General features: G+C 38.6%; 1 protein-coding gene across 11 annotated transcripts in view; it reads right to left on the reverse strand.

The window, feature by feature from the left end:
• LOC111581103 (unconventional myosin-IXb) overlaps nucleotides 1-13,261 on the reverse strand; it is a 130,434-nt gene that overhangs the window by 22,615 nt on the left and 94,558 nt on the right. For 8 of the 11 annotated variants that reach the window (XR_008604000.1, XR_008603999.1, XM_055017457.1 and 5 more), the window contains exons 11-19: nucleotides 12,277-12,393; nucleotides 10,992-11,126; nucleotides 10,438-10,559; nucleotides 9,724-9,865; nucleotides 9,428-9,623; nucleotides 8,139-8,214; nucleotides 7,548-7,640; nucleotides 2,542-2,655; nucleotides 340-379 (exon numbers count right to left, since the gene is read on the reverse strand). Coding sequence is in view for 9 of the 11 variants with exons in the window: in XM_055017457.1 (XP_054873432.1) it covers nucleotides 340-379; nucleotides 2,542-2,655; nucleotides 7,548-7,640; nucleotides 8,139-8,214; nucleotides 9,428-9,623; nucleotides 9,724-9,865; nucleotides 10,438-10,559; nucleotides 10,992-11,126; nucleotides 12,277-12,393 (1,035 nt within the window). In the remaining 2 variants the exon portion in view is untranslated. The remainder of the gene's footprint in view (nucleotides 1-339; nucleotides 380-2,541; nucleotides 2,656-7,547; nucleotides 7,641-8,138; nucleotides 8,215-9,427; nucleotides 9,624-9,723; nucleotides 9,866-10,437; nucleotides 10,560-10,991; nucleotides 11,127-12,276; nucleotides 12,394-13,261) is intronic. The other 3 variants (XM_055017463.1, XM_055017470.1, XM_055017471.1) reach the window with 3 other exon arrangements.

Below are 13,261 nucleotides of genomic sequence, written 5' to 3' on the forward strand. Positions count from 1 at the left end.
TTACTAATTTTTTGAAAATATTTACAAGAATTTTCTTGCCAAATTTGGGGTATTTTTTTTTTTTTTTTAAATAAAAATTTTAAGGGAAACTTCTCAGAAATTATTGCAGTTTTCTTCCTGAAGGTTTTGCAAATTTTCAGAAATTTGGGGATTTTTTTGCAGAATTTTTGGATTTTTTTTTCAGACAAGGAAACAATATTTTTTGGTGCCCTCAAATGAGGACAACAGAAGGGTTAATCTATTGTCACGATTGTAATGAAATGACAGCAAACTAAGAAACACATCGAGTCTCTTTATCTGCCTCTGGACTTGCAGATTCTGGTTGTTATTCAGGGTTACCTTGGGGATGGCCTGCCTCTGTTTGGTGCTCTTGTTTTTCCTGTGAAAAAGGCAGAAAAAGAGGATTTAGTGTGAGTTTATAGAAGACAGAAATGAGTCGCCGGTGGAGTTTGTGAAGCCGGGTTAGTACGGACGACGTGACTTCTTCATGCGCAGTCAGTCAGTGATGGAATCAGGGCTTGAACCTGGATCGGATGAATGACGGCGCCGACGCCAGGCTTGAATGAGTGACAAGAGGAGGATGGTGAGGTGGAGGAAGGAGGTGGGATGCAACTCTAAACAATTCGCCCAGCAGAGACTCCACATATGAAGACAGACATGCCCTCTCCTGCTTTCATCACTGCTTAAAAGGCTCTAAATTTATGTCCGTCTGTTAGCAAGCGTCAGGCCTGCGGGATCTGCTGTAGAGTCTAACATGCTGCAAAGCTGCTGGGACACATTTCCACAAGATGCTAAGATGGATTTTGCATACCAGCAGTTTTCTCTTGATATTCATGCAGCAGTTAACAAAAGTATTCACGGCACTTCAGTCTCAGCCAAGTCAGTATCTGCAGATTAGAGCTAAATGTTTTGCCATTTAGCACATAAAGTATGTGGACCTTACACGGAGCAGATGCGTCTTTTTACTGGTTTCCTAAAAAACTTTTTAAAATCCAAGTTCCAAAGTGTTTCACAAGGTGGTAAAATAAAACAGACAAGTCATAAAATAAGCAGAATTGAAAAAGACAGATAAAAACTCATGCTAAATTTTACCCTCATACTGTCAATATGTTCAGAGCTACAAGTGGAAATGTCATTCTTTTTAATTGAAGCTGTTTTTTTCAGCATTTTTGAACCCTCATTTTTTTCAGCATTTTTGAACCCTCATAAAGTCACAATTACAGGACATACACACATTACATTTTCAAGACTGAAAATCTAATTTAAGTTCTGTTAAAAACTGCAATCAAATCAATTTTACATCCACTACATGTGTCACAATCTAAAGACCAAACAACTTTGAGCATCAGTATTATGGGATGTATCGTAGTTTGAACAGTAAAACTGCAGCAGTTTAATGACATAGAGTCCTAGAAACAATCATCGGTTCCCTGGATGTGTTTCTGTTTTCTGATAATTCACCAGAGAAAACTTTAAAAGTGCATTCTGGGTAAACTTTAAGGATGGTTTTGTGTTTCTTTGTGGTCATTTTGTGTCTATTAGTGGTTGTTTTATGTCTTTTCTGACCAGTAGTACCACAGTGAATGCATAGTCCTGACAGTGAAGCACGGAGGTGGAAGTATAATGATATGAGGCTGGAGAAAATCTGAAAAAGTGCATTCTGGGTAAACTTTCAAGGCTCATATCAGCATGTATGATAGGTGGTTGGTCAGAACAAGTTCTAGACAATGAAAGGATCATTTTTACACACATTTGATACCAGGTTCATCTAACAGACAGGATTCACACATTCCAAAAAAAAGTCTCATTTTCCATTTTTCAACCCTAAAATTTCCATGCATCCATTTCCTGTACTTTAGTGACGAGGGCTCAAAACTGCTAAAAAAAAAAAAAAGATCACTGCTATGCACTTCACAGACCTGTAACTCTGAAAATATTCACAGTATGAAGGTAAAAGTGTGCATAGCTTTAATAAATAAACCAAAGTTATTTGATTCTAAATTAAAAAATCTGGATTGCTGTACCTTTAGTTTGTATATTAATGGTAAATTAACATCTATAAACTACAGTAGACTCTAAGTTATCAAATAAGAATCAGCTGCTTCTGGACAAAAAAATTTCTGACAGGACCCTGTTTGATATCCGGTATATCTGTGTTTTAATTTAGAAAAAAATAGACAATTTCTGAAACATTTCTGTGTCAAAGTGCTCCTTGCATACAAAATATAAAAAAACCCTTTCATATTAGCATTTTCACAGTTGCAAATCTGATTTCGGTGATTATGACTGAAGCTATGTGTTGCAGCAGCTCCATGAAGGGTGCACACACGGTGTAGTCGCAGCGAAATGTGTGATGATGAAGCAGGAGGGTGTTTTTATTAGAGTGGCTACAGATGCGACAGCTGCAACTATCCACGGCTGCTTATAATGAGCTGAACACGGCAGTCTGCACTGAGCTACGGAAAAAGAAGCTTCAGCGTCTACTGTCCGAGTCAATCAGACCGGAGGAGCGGCGGAGGTCCGGTCTGCCTGCAGACTCACTGGAGGACGTGTCGCGGGAAGCGGAGGCGACCCCAGGACTGCAGCAGCTTGCGGGGGTCTTCGCCGTCCAGCTGTAAGTTCTTAATGGAGCTGATGATCTCTGCATGCATTTCTCTGATCACACCGCGAGCACACAACCAGCGTGAATGGGGAAGGAGTGGAGATAGAGGAAGACAGAGAAGGGAAAAATAAAATAAAAGCATAAAGCAGGGCCCGATAGAACACCACTGATAGCACACCTCAGGAGAAAGCACACCACCGCAGTTACACAAGACAAAAAAACAACAAAAAAAAAACACGCTGCAGGATAGCTGGGGGTCTGATATCAAGATAAACTTTCACACTCTGCTCATCTGTGAAGAATAACCCGCAAAAAAGGTCTTCTCTCCCATTGTTCATGTAGGAGGAAACCACAAGACACACTAGACCACCCAACCATGCTGCCATATCCTTTCTAACAGGAGAAAGACACGCACAGAGAACAGACACTGGGGCATGTACGGTACAGTAGAGTACAGTGGGGGTTGTATTCACACACATATGCTGCCACTGTGGTGGTTAACATGCAGAGCTGAGCTGACGTTCAGGGTGGCTGGTCGACCGTTTCCATGCTGTGGCTGTAAGTTGTTACTGGTGAGGGTTTCGTATGTGGGTCAGTCCGTGTCAGATCAGAAATGAAAAAATATCAGGAAATATGTTGCTGCGGTGTCTCAGAATTTGTCCAGTTGTCATAAATGCATTCGCTGGAGCCCAAAAATTAAGTTTTATTAAACATTTTGGCTGAGTTTTTAGAATTTTACACATTCTCAGACGTGGGAATTGTTGTAATTTCAACCTCAAAACAGAAGGTCTCACCTGGGAAACCATTTAAAGACCCAACTGACTGCACTATTTGTACTTACTACCTCATTTTCAAGAGCCAATAATTAAAAAGCAACTTGTAACTTTACATATAGATGCCTATGAGCACCAGTTTTTGTCTCCGACCAATAAGTCCACATCACCATTTAGTTGAAACGGCAAAAAAATGGCACTTTGTCTTCCTAAACTTGTCAAATATAAAATTTTACTGATGTTAAAGGTCTCAAATGTTGGTGAAATGTCAACCAAAGACTGTGTTATTGGTAGGAAACATGGACATAACCATATATAATAGACTTACAGGAAATTTCTAGGGCCAAAACATTACCCTTGTTTAAATATGTTGCACTCTTTCCATTTTCAATGGCAAAAATTAAAAAGCAACTTGTAACTTTGCACATAAAATGACTACAGAAACCGCTAGGAACACCAGTTGTTGTCTCCTATCAATGAGTCCACATCAAAATTTTGTCAAAATGGCAAAAAACAGGAAACTTGTCTTCCCAAAATTGCCAAATATCAAATTCTATTGATGCTAGAGGCCTGAAAGTTGGTGCAATGTCAACCAAAGGCTGCATTTTTAGCAAGAAACATGGCTACCACTATATATTTACACTTAATGGAACTTTCTGGGGCCAAAACACCACCCTTGTTTGAATATTTTGTACTTTTTTTCCATTTTCAAGAGCCAATAATTAAAAACAACTTGTAATTTTGCATATATAATGACTATATAGACCCCTATAAACACCAGTTTTGGTCTCCTATCAATCAGTCCGCATCACCATTTTGTCAATATAGCAAAAAGCTGGAACCCTGTCATGCCAAACTTGCTTGTATATTAAATTATAGTGACATTAGAGGCCTTAAAATTTGGTGAAATGTCAACCAAAGACTCTATTATTGGTAGGAAATATGGATCCATCCATAGGACTTTTCTGCATATTTGACACCAATCATGTTTGAATATTTTGCACTTTTTTTTCATTCTGATGGGCCAATAATTAAAGATCTGACCTCTGTCGAAGCCATTCACTCATTTAGATCTGCAGGAAACTATTCTGTCTGTGTCCTCACCAAATTTCATGGCTGTAGGAATAAGATTTCTGCAGCTATTGAACACTTAAAATGGCTTCCCAGATAAGATAGTTTGTTGAAGGCAAAAATAAAACATTCCCAGGTGTGAAAGCTAAAAAAAAATTCTCAAAATTCAGACAAAATGCTTTGTAGCTTTGGCTTCCAAATAACAAATATGCAGACTCTGGACAAAATCTGAGACAGTGGAGCAACACCGCAACCTGAAATGACGTGGACTGCCCCATGTAAAGTCCTTTAATTAAACTGGGTGTTACACTGGACACTGGCTTTGGTGAGGTTAATATGGAGACTCCTGCGTGTCCCAGAGCTAGTCCATGCAGTACTTTTCCATACTTACCACGACCGACCATGAAAGCAGAGGTCAGGCAGGGAAGGAATGGGCACCAGTAAATGAGCCACAGTGAATCTAACCTCTGCACCTCGGTGTTTGCAGATCAGGAAAGGGCCGGATGATTTAATAACAGTAAAAATGTCCTGGGAGGTTCAGTACAGTTCTCAGTCTTTAAAAAAACAGCCCAGAAATACGAGATCTGAAAACAGGAGGTGGAAGGTCGAGGTTCAGAGGCCCAACAATCCAAAAATATTCCTCGTGGTTTGGTTCCATTCTGTGAAATCTCTCTCAGTTGTCTGTTTGACCAGGAGTCTCTGTGTGAACATGAGTCTGCTGCCAAAGCTTCACAGCTGATGAAAGTAATCCAGCTGGCTAATCAGAGAAGGCCAGCACAAACACCTTCCTGTGCTCTATAGCAAGAATAATAAACGTGAGGAAGGAGAGGGATTACTGTAGCTACAGAAAATGATGAGCATTACAGTGAGGGAAGAGAGGGAATGTAAGGTAAAGGGCAGCCTGCTGTACTGTTAGACTGCTGCTCTGAACTCCCTCAAACGGTGAACTTTCACATTTAAAAAAGCAGTCGCTGCAACATTTGAGTTCAAACCTTTAGATAAAAGCTGTTTGTTGTAATGATTTAGATTCAAATGGGGATGTCAATTTTAACCCGTTTTAACCGATAATCGGCAGTGTTATCTGTCAGTAATCGATGAATCGGTTCAAAGATTGAAGTATTGTGGGTCACATTCTATATGCTGATAGAGCTAATTATAAACACGGACACTTGACATTCAACACAGAAGTAGCTTAGTTACTCGGCAGTAGCGATGTCGTCCCAGTAGACTCGGACTCGTATAGAAAACATAAGCTCTGGCTGGAGGTCATTAATCACCCCAGAAGACTTTGTCATGGTGCCCATTGCAAGCTAAACCTACACAAAGCTCTTTGTCTGGTTTAAAATTTTGACATTTGGATAAAGACCCATTACAGGGGGTCCTCCAATTACGACGTAATCAACCTATGGTGTTTCATCGTTACGTTGGAACTGGTTACGGAACTAGTTGGTGAGTGGAGCAGATGACTACGTCGTCACGCGGCGCTATAAGACGGCTTTGTTTACATTCTCCGGTTGTACGCCACCTTGGATTGTGCTACATTCACTAACTTTTTGCCCTTCATTATGGCTCCAAAGTGTAAGTCAGACTCTTCTGATGGCAGCACTTCTAAGAAAAGGAAAGCCGTCTCCATGGAAGTGAAATTAGATGTAATAAAACACCTGGAACAGGGCGCAACACTGACAAACACTGGTCGGTTGCTTCGACAAAGTCGCATGATTTTCTTGACAATCATCGGCGATAAAAATTATTCATACATGCATGAAAGTCGTTGGTATTCATGATTTTTCCATAGAACTGATTGATATCATGATGCACGAAACGGCTTTGTTTACATTTTCGCCAGAGTTCAGACTTACAGCTTAAAATTAACTCAGGTCGTGCCGTAGGAACGGAAGTCCGATGTAAGTTGAGGACCCCCTGTAGTGACTTTTTAGTGTGTTTTTACCACCGTATTATACATATTGGAGATTAAAACCCTACAATAACCATATAAAACAGAACTTAAAGTGACTATAATGCATATCAAGGCTTAGACCCTACAGTGTTATCAATTACAGAGTTTAACCTAACTAATGCAATAATACAGCTAAGATCTTACAGTGTTATAAACTGCAGGACTTAACCTAGTGAATAAATTAATAAATATAAAGGCTAATGTCCTGCAGCATTTATGATTATGCAGAATAACTTGACAAATGTAGAGCTAAAGTTTTGATCCTCCAAAAACATACATGAAAGCTCAACAAATCCAAGGATTTGTCAAATCTGCTAGGAGCAAGTTTTGCTTTTATTTATAATTAGGAGGCTCCACCTGATGGAAAACCAGGTACTACAGCTAACAAACAATTTAGTTTCTGATATGCATGCTAATGTTCTACTTCTGCATTATTAATGTATTCTTAATCAGTTAAATTATTAAAAGCAAATATTTGATTAATCCTTAACTATACAAAAACAAATCTTGAAAGTCTCTCAGATCTGCAGGAAGTGGTCAGTTAGTGGTGAAATGACATTTAGGCATTACGCTGCTATAACCAGCTAACACTGGAAATGTAGAAATTTTTGAAGTAAGCAGTTTGTTTTTCCATTAATTCATCAGTTTTATTATGTAGATTCTTGATTTTCCACTGCTTTTGTAAATTAATCTGTTTTATTGTAAAGATTCTGGTCAATTTTAGTTCACTTTTTAATTCATGATACCTTTTTTTAAACTTTATTCTATATCTTCACTTTTGCATGTGTTAATTTCTCTAATATGTTGTCTATTTTCTGCTTTTGTAGTCAGTCAGTATCAATATTTCTCTAAGATCTGTGAGCATTTTATTCAATTTGCTGCATTAATTGAATTTTACTGTGCTGTATGTTGTATTTTGTCCTTTCCCGTTCCCTGTAAAGCATTTTGCCTAACCTTAGTGCTATAGAAATGAATGTGCTAGCTGGCAATAGTTAAAAACTTTCCGTTGTGTTCTGTTAACAATGAGAGAAAACTCAGAAAATGGACCAAACCAGCATCTATCATGCAAAACAAAACACGTGTCCTCTTCCTGCCTGGCCTCGTGCCTTCACGCCTTCCTCCTGTCCGCTTTAAAGTCACTTACTTCTTACTCTCATAGCTAGCAAAGATGTCTTCAAAGGCCTCTAGAGGGCGCTCCTCTGAGTGATCAAAGTAGAAATCGAGCATAGAAGCTCGTCTGTGGAGGGGAGAGGAAGAGGAGAGAACCGCACACACTGGGGTCACCAAGAGGTGGAGAGGATCTGGGCGACTGAGATGAGGTGAAGAAGATTCATCTGTCACGGCAGCAGATGCGCATTTATCTGCTTTTAACTTCCAATAGTGACCAAGATGAACAGATTTCTGGCATTGTGCTTCCTCATCTCATCCAGCACCACAGGATACATGTAGAGGTTCAAACATTTAGTGGAAATACGTTGCTGTGTAGTCTGGCAGGGGAGGAAAAGTGGCAGCTTCACACAGGGTGAATATTATATGAAACAATCAGTCTGTGTGTTGTGAAAATGAAAAGTAACACAGTTATTAACCACAAAGTACACAGGATCTTCTGCCACATCCACAGCTACTAAAGCAGACAGATTTCCTCCACAGGAGACAGACCTGATGGTTAGAAACCCCATTTGAACACAACAAAGACTGAACGAGACCAAGAGTTTCTCATTGAACTGCTACTTACTTGTACATTCTTTCTATCGGGGTGTTGGACCGTTTAAGTTCCCCTAAAGGAGTTCTGGAGGCCGGACGGACAACACCTAAAACACCAAACAAGAACAGACACCCACAGTCAATGCACATTATCAATAAGCAGGTTTAGAGTAAAGCTCGATCTGAGCCACATGACTGTTTTGGTTTCTGTCTCCAGTTCATCTAATCTTGTTAATCCACATAAAAAAGCTCCTACGTCAGCAAGCGACTTCAGAGGGAACCAAAATAGTCTGGAGGATTGAGAACTGCAGAGAAAATGTCAAAATCTGCTCCAGCCTGCAGTCTGTGGCCTCCTTATTATTCCTATGTGCTGACCTGAAAGGATAATTACAGAGCAGAGAGACTGCAGCACTCTGAAGCTGCGGTGGAGCACAACTGGAACGAAGACAAAGGCAGCGATGGTGGAATAATGCTGAGCTGCATCGCTGCTTTTATCAATGCCAGCTTTACCATTATTCTGACCGATTAACCCTCCCAAAGCCAAAACCCACAGTCAAGTCTCAAAGGCATCTTGTCTTTAAAAAAAAAATCCTAAAAAATACATCATTTATCACAGCAAGAACTCTGTAAAAACAAAAAAAAAGTCACATTTTGAACTTTTTTGATGGTCCATGAACCTATTTTTGGTTTTGTCGGGAAAATTTACCAAAATTAATCTCATAAATTGATTGACCCACAGGATGACACGAGGGTTAACCCTCCTGCTGTCCTCATTTATGGGCACCAAAAAATATTGTTTCCTTGTCTGAAAAAAATCCAAAAATTCAGCAAAAAAATTCCCCAAATTTCTGAAAATTTGCAAAACCTTCAGGAAGAAAATTCCAACAATTCCTGAAAAGTTTCCCTGAAAAGTTTTATTTAAAAAAAATCCCCCAAACTTGGCAAGAAAATTCTTGTAAATATCTTCAAAAAAATGAGTAAAAATCTTCCAAAAAAACTTTAAAATATCTAAAGTGATTCCACATATATCAGTAAAACTTCTAATATTTTCTTGAAGAACATTCACAGAAAAATCAACCAAAATCCAGTGAAATTTGCTGGATTTTGGTAGATTTTTTTGAGAATGTTCTGAAGAAACATTTTTAACATTTCTTTTTTTCCACCAAAAAATGTTCAAAGATTTCCCAAAAATGTTGAAAATGTGGACATCAGAAGTTTCACTGTGAAAATATTTTTTTTCCCCCACATTTTCACACTTTAAAACGGATCAATTTTAACCACAGTACAACACGAGGGTTAATGAGGATGCCAACAGTGTACCTGATTTTTTTGCCGCCCAGGCCCGACCGGCCTCGTTGAACGCAGCGATGCCTCTGATCGTAGCTCGCAGGATTCCCCATCGAAACATGGCCACCGGGTCCATGCCGATGAGCTGCCGGACGTAAGCTCGGTCGCTGCTCCGCAACAGAGCCACGATGTCAGGGCGCATGTGGTCGGTGTTCTTCTCCCGGAAATCCTGGTGAGGCCAAATATATCAAAACTGTTACCGGGGACCCCAAAAACACTCAGTAGAAGCTATTAAAGCAGCTGTTTCCATCTTCTAAAAGGTCTTTTACCTTGATTTGATATTTGACTCTGCCAGCAAAGTGCTGAATGACGAAGGCCGGCTCCATGACTGGTGTGGGTATGAAGTATTTGTTGCCCTGATGCTGCTGCTTGAATTTGGCTAATAAAGTCTTATCTGTGGCATGTGGGAAGCTGCAGCAGAGGCACAGAGAGATGGACAGAAAATCTGAATAAATGAAACTTCAGCTGAACCTGAACAAACTCCTTTAACCCTTGTGTCGTCCTGCGGGTCAAAATTGATCGGTTTTAAAGTTTCAAAATGTAGAAAAAAATATATATTTTCACAAAATGTTTCTGAAGAACATTCACAAAAAATCAACCAAAATCCAGCGAATTTCACTGGATTTTGGTTGATTTTTTTTGTGAATATTCTTAAAGAAAATATTAGAAGTTTTACTGATATATATATGGAATCACTTTAGATATTTTTAGTATTTTTTTGGAAGATTTTTACTCATTTTTTGAAAATATTTACTAGAATTTTCCTGCCAAATTTGGGGGATTTTTTAAAAAAAATAAAACTTTTAAGGGAAACTTTTAAGGAATTATTGGAATTTTCTTCCTGAAGGTTTTGTAAATTTTCAGAAATTTGGGGAATTTTTTGCTGACTTTTTGGATTTCATTCAGACAAGGAACCAATATTTTCTGGTGCCTGTAAATGAGGACAACAGGAGGGTTAATGAAATCGAAGCAGCAGTTCTTACTTGCTCTCCTCATCCAGCAGGTAGAGCAGCCCGGTGGGTTTCTTGCTGATGAGGTGGATGCAGCCCACGTTGTCTGTGTAGTCGATGTTGTGCCAGGTGATTCCCTCGGCTTGGTATTCCTCCTGGACGAAGCGGGAAACGGCATTTTAGTGAAGCGGCTCTTTGGGGAATTCAACTTATTCTGGGAAGCTCGATAATGTCAATGCTGCTCTTTAAACCGGAACTATTTAAGCAATTAGAAACAACGAAGTCCATCTAGATAGCCTTCTTGGTAACAATTACTCTGGGGTAATCAGACCAGGCCTCTATCTAGATCAGGGGAGTCAAACTCATTTTAGTTCAAGGGCCACATTCAGCCCAATTTCATCTTAAGTGGAGCAGACCAGTTAAATTACAGCATATTAACCCATAAAATGCCACATTTTTGACAAAAATGACTAGAAACCTGTCCAGAAGTCCAAGTCTCAGTGATTTCAACCTAACATTAGAACAGTGAGGCCGGCGGTACATCAGTCTGATGTGCTGAAAGGTTGTAGCTGAACCAAACTACTCACCTGCTCCAGGTTGAAGATGTGATGGTTGAAATAGTACTGCAGCTGCTCGTTTGCATAGTTGATACAGAACTGCTCGAAGCTGTTGGTCTCAAAGTCCTCGAAGCCAAAAATATCCAGAACACCGATGGACAAACACTACAAGACAGAAACACAGAGTGAACAACAGCAGAACACATTTATGGAACCAGATTCTGCAAAAAATCTAAAAATTTGCTCTCCTTGATGCAACCCAGAAGCCATGATGGACTCAGCTGTGACCAAGAATCAAATGACAAATAATCGGAGAGTTTTCGGCTGAACTGCAGGCGGTGTTTATAATTTAGAAATTTAGAAAGCAAAATGTAGGTAATGTTGAACCATACATAGCCTAATTTGAAAGACACCTTATCTTTAAAAACTATCCTAAAAAATACATCATTTATCAGAGCAAGAAACTGTTAAAAGTGAAAAAAATATCAGATTTTCACCTTTTCTGACAGTCCTTGAACTTACAACGTCTGATTTTTGGTTTTGTCGAGAAAAGTTACCAAAACTAAGCATAAAATCAAGATATTTTTCAAAATCACTTGATTCTACATGTCTAATTTAAAAAAACGCCAAAAATAAAGTATTTGCAGGAACCAGATTCTGCAAAAAATAAAAAAATTCTGCGCTCCTTGATGCAACCCAAAAGCCACGATGGACTCAGCTGTGACCAACAATCAAATGACAAGAAATCAGGGAGTTTCAGTTGAACTGCAGGTTGTGTTCATAGAAAGTCTATTAAAATTAAGAGGGGAAAATACATGCAATACGTAGAACCATACCTAGAAGCCACAATCCTTTGTAAAGTTTTAAAGTCATCTTGTCTAAAAAATACATCATTTATCAGAGCAAGAAACTGTAAAAACTGAAAAAATTGCCACATTTTCAACTTTCCAAAGGTCCCTGAACTTATTCTGTCTGATTTTTGGTTTTGTTGGGAAAATTAACAAAAACTAAGCTTATAAATTGAGATGTTTAATCAAAATCCCTTTATTCTACATGTCTGATTTTAAAAAATTGCCAAAAATAAAGTGTTTGCAGTAACCAGATTCTGCAAAAAATAAAAAATTCTGCGCTCCTTGATGCAAACAAAAGCCATGATAGACTTTTCATATCAACTGCAGGCAGTGTTTATACAACACCGACAGCAGACAGGGATGGAAGCAAACGGTCACACATTTAGAATGCTGAATTCTCAACATCAAAGTGAAGATTGCCCACTTATTCCAGGATTTTTTGCAGTACGGATACTGTGTCTTACTGGGACGGACTCCTCCATGTCCTTCTTGTTGAGCAGTGCATGGTTGATGCGCAGGACGATCCAGTCAAACAAGGCGCTGTACAGAGATTTGGCCATGGAGTCTCTGGCTGTGATCGCCTGTTGGGAGAAAAAGGAGGAGATATTTAGTGTAAATTCATCGATTAGAACAACAGTGAGGAAGAGGAAGCAGTAAGACATATGGAAGTTCGATTTCATACCTTCTGCTTCTGACTAATGATGGACTCTAAAAACTGACTACAGTAGAAACACATCTGTCTGTTGCACACAGTTGTGTTGCTTCATATCAACACAGAAACACAATGAACTCTGTGCACGTTGCTAAAAGGTTGTGATTGGACTGAAATGTGACGAGGACAGTGGGGCAGATGTAACAGAGGATTTCTGGAGATAATAGAGTTTCCCACTGTGTTTGGGCTCCATCAATAGAAATCCAAACTCGTCTGATGTTGATTTTTTTTCTGAATTTTCTTTAAAAAAAATTAGAACTTCTACTGATAAATATGTAATCACTTTAAATATTTTAAAGATTTTTTTGGAAGATTTTTCTTCATTTTTTGAAAATATTTACATTTTTTAAAATTATTTTTTTACATTTTTATTTCTTGCTAAATATGGGATTTTTTTTTTTTTTTAAGGGAAACTTTTAAGGAATTTTTGAAATTTTCTTCCTGAAGATTTTGCAAATTTTTTTTATGAATTTGGGGAATTTTTTGCTGAGTTTTGGGATTTTTTTTTAGACAAGAGAACAATTTTTTTTGGTGCCCGTAAATGAAGACAACAGGAGGGTTAATGATAAAAGTCAGCCTATGTTGTTTCAGGTAACAGTGTTTTGTTGCTTTTAGTCCAACACTGAGCTCCTGTTTCACTTGTCTTGTTATTTCAGTGCGTCATGACATGTTTCAATAAACATTAGATTTCTTGTAATGTCTGTTGAAATCTAATTTTCTTTGTTCAGCATTCATGT

Source organism: Amphiprion ocellaris, chromosome 2 (genome assembly GCF_022539595.1).
Source record: "Amphiprion ocellaris isolate individual 3 ecotype Okinawa chromosome 2, ASM2253959v1, whole genome shotgun sequence".
In the NCBI taxonomy this organism is placed as follows: domain Eukaryota; kingdom Metazoa; phylum Chordata; class Actinopteri; family Pomacentridae; genus Amphiprion; species Amphiprion ocellaris.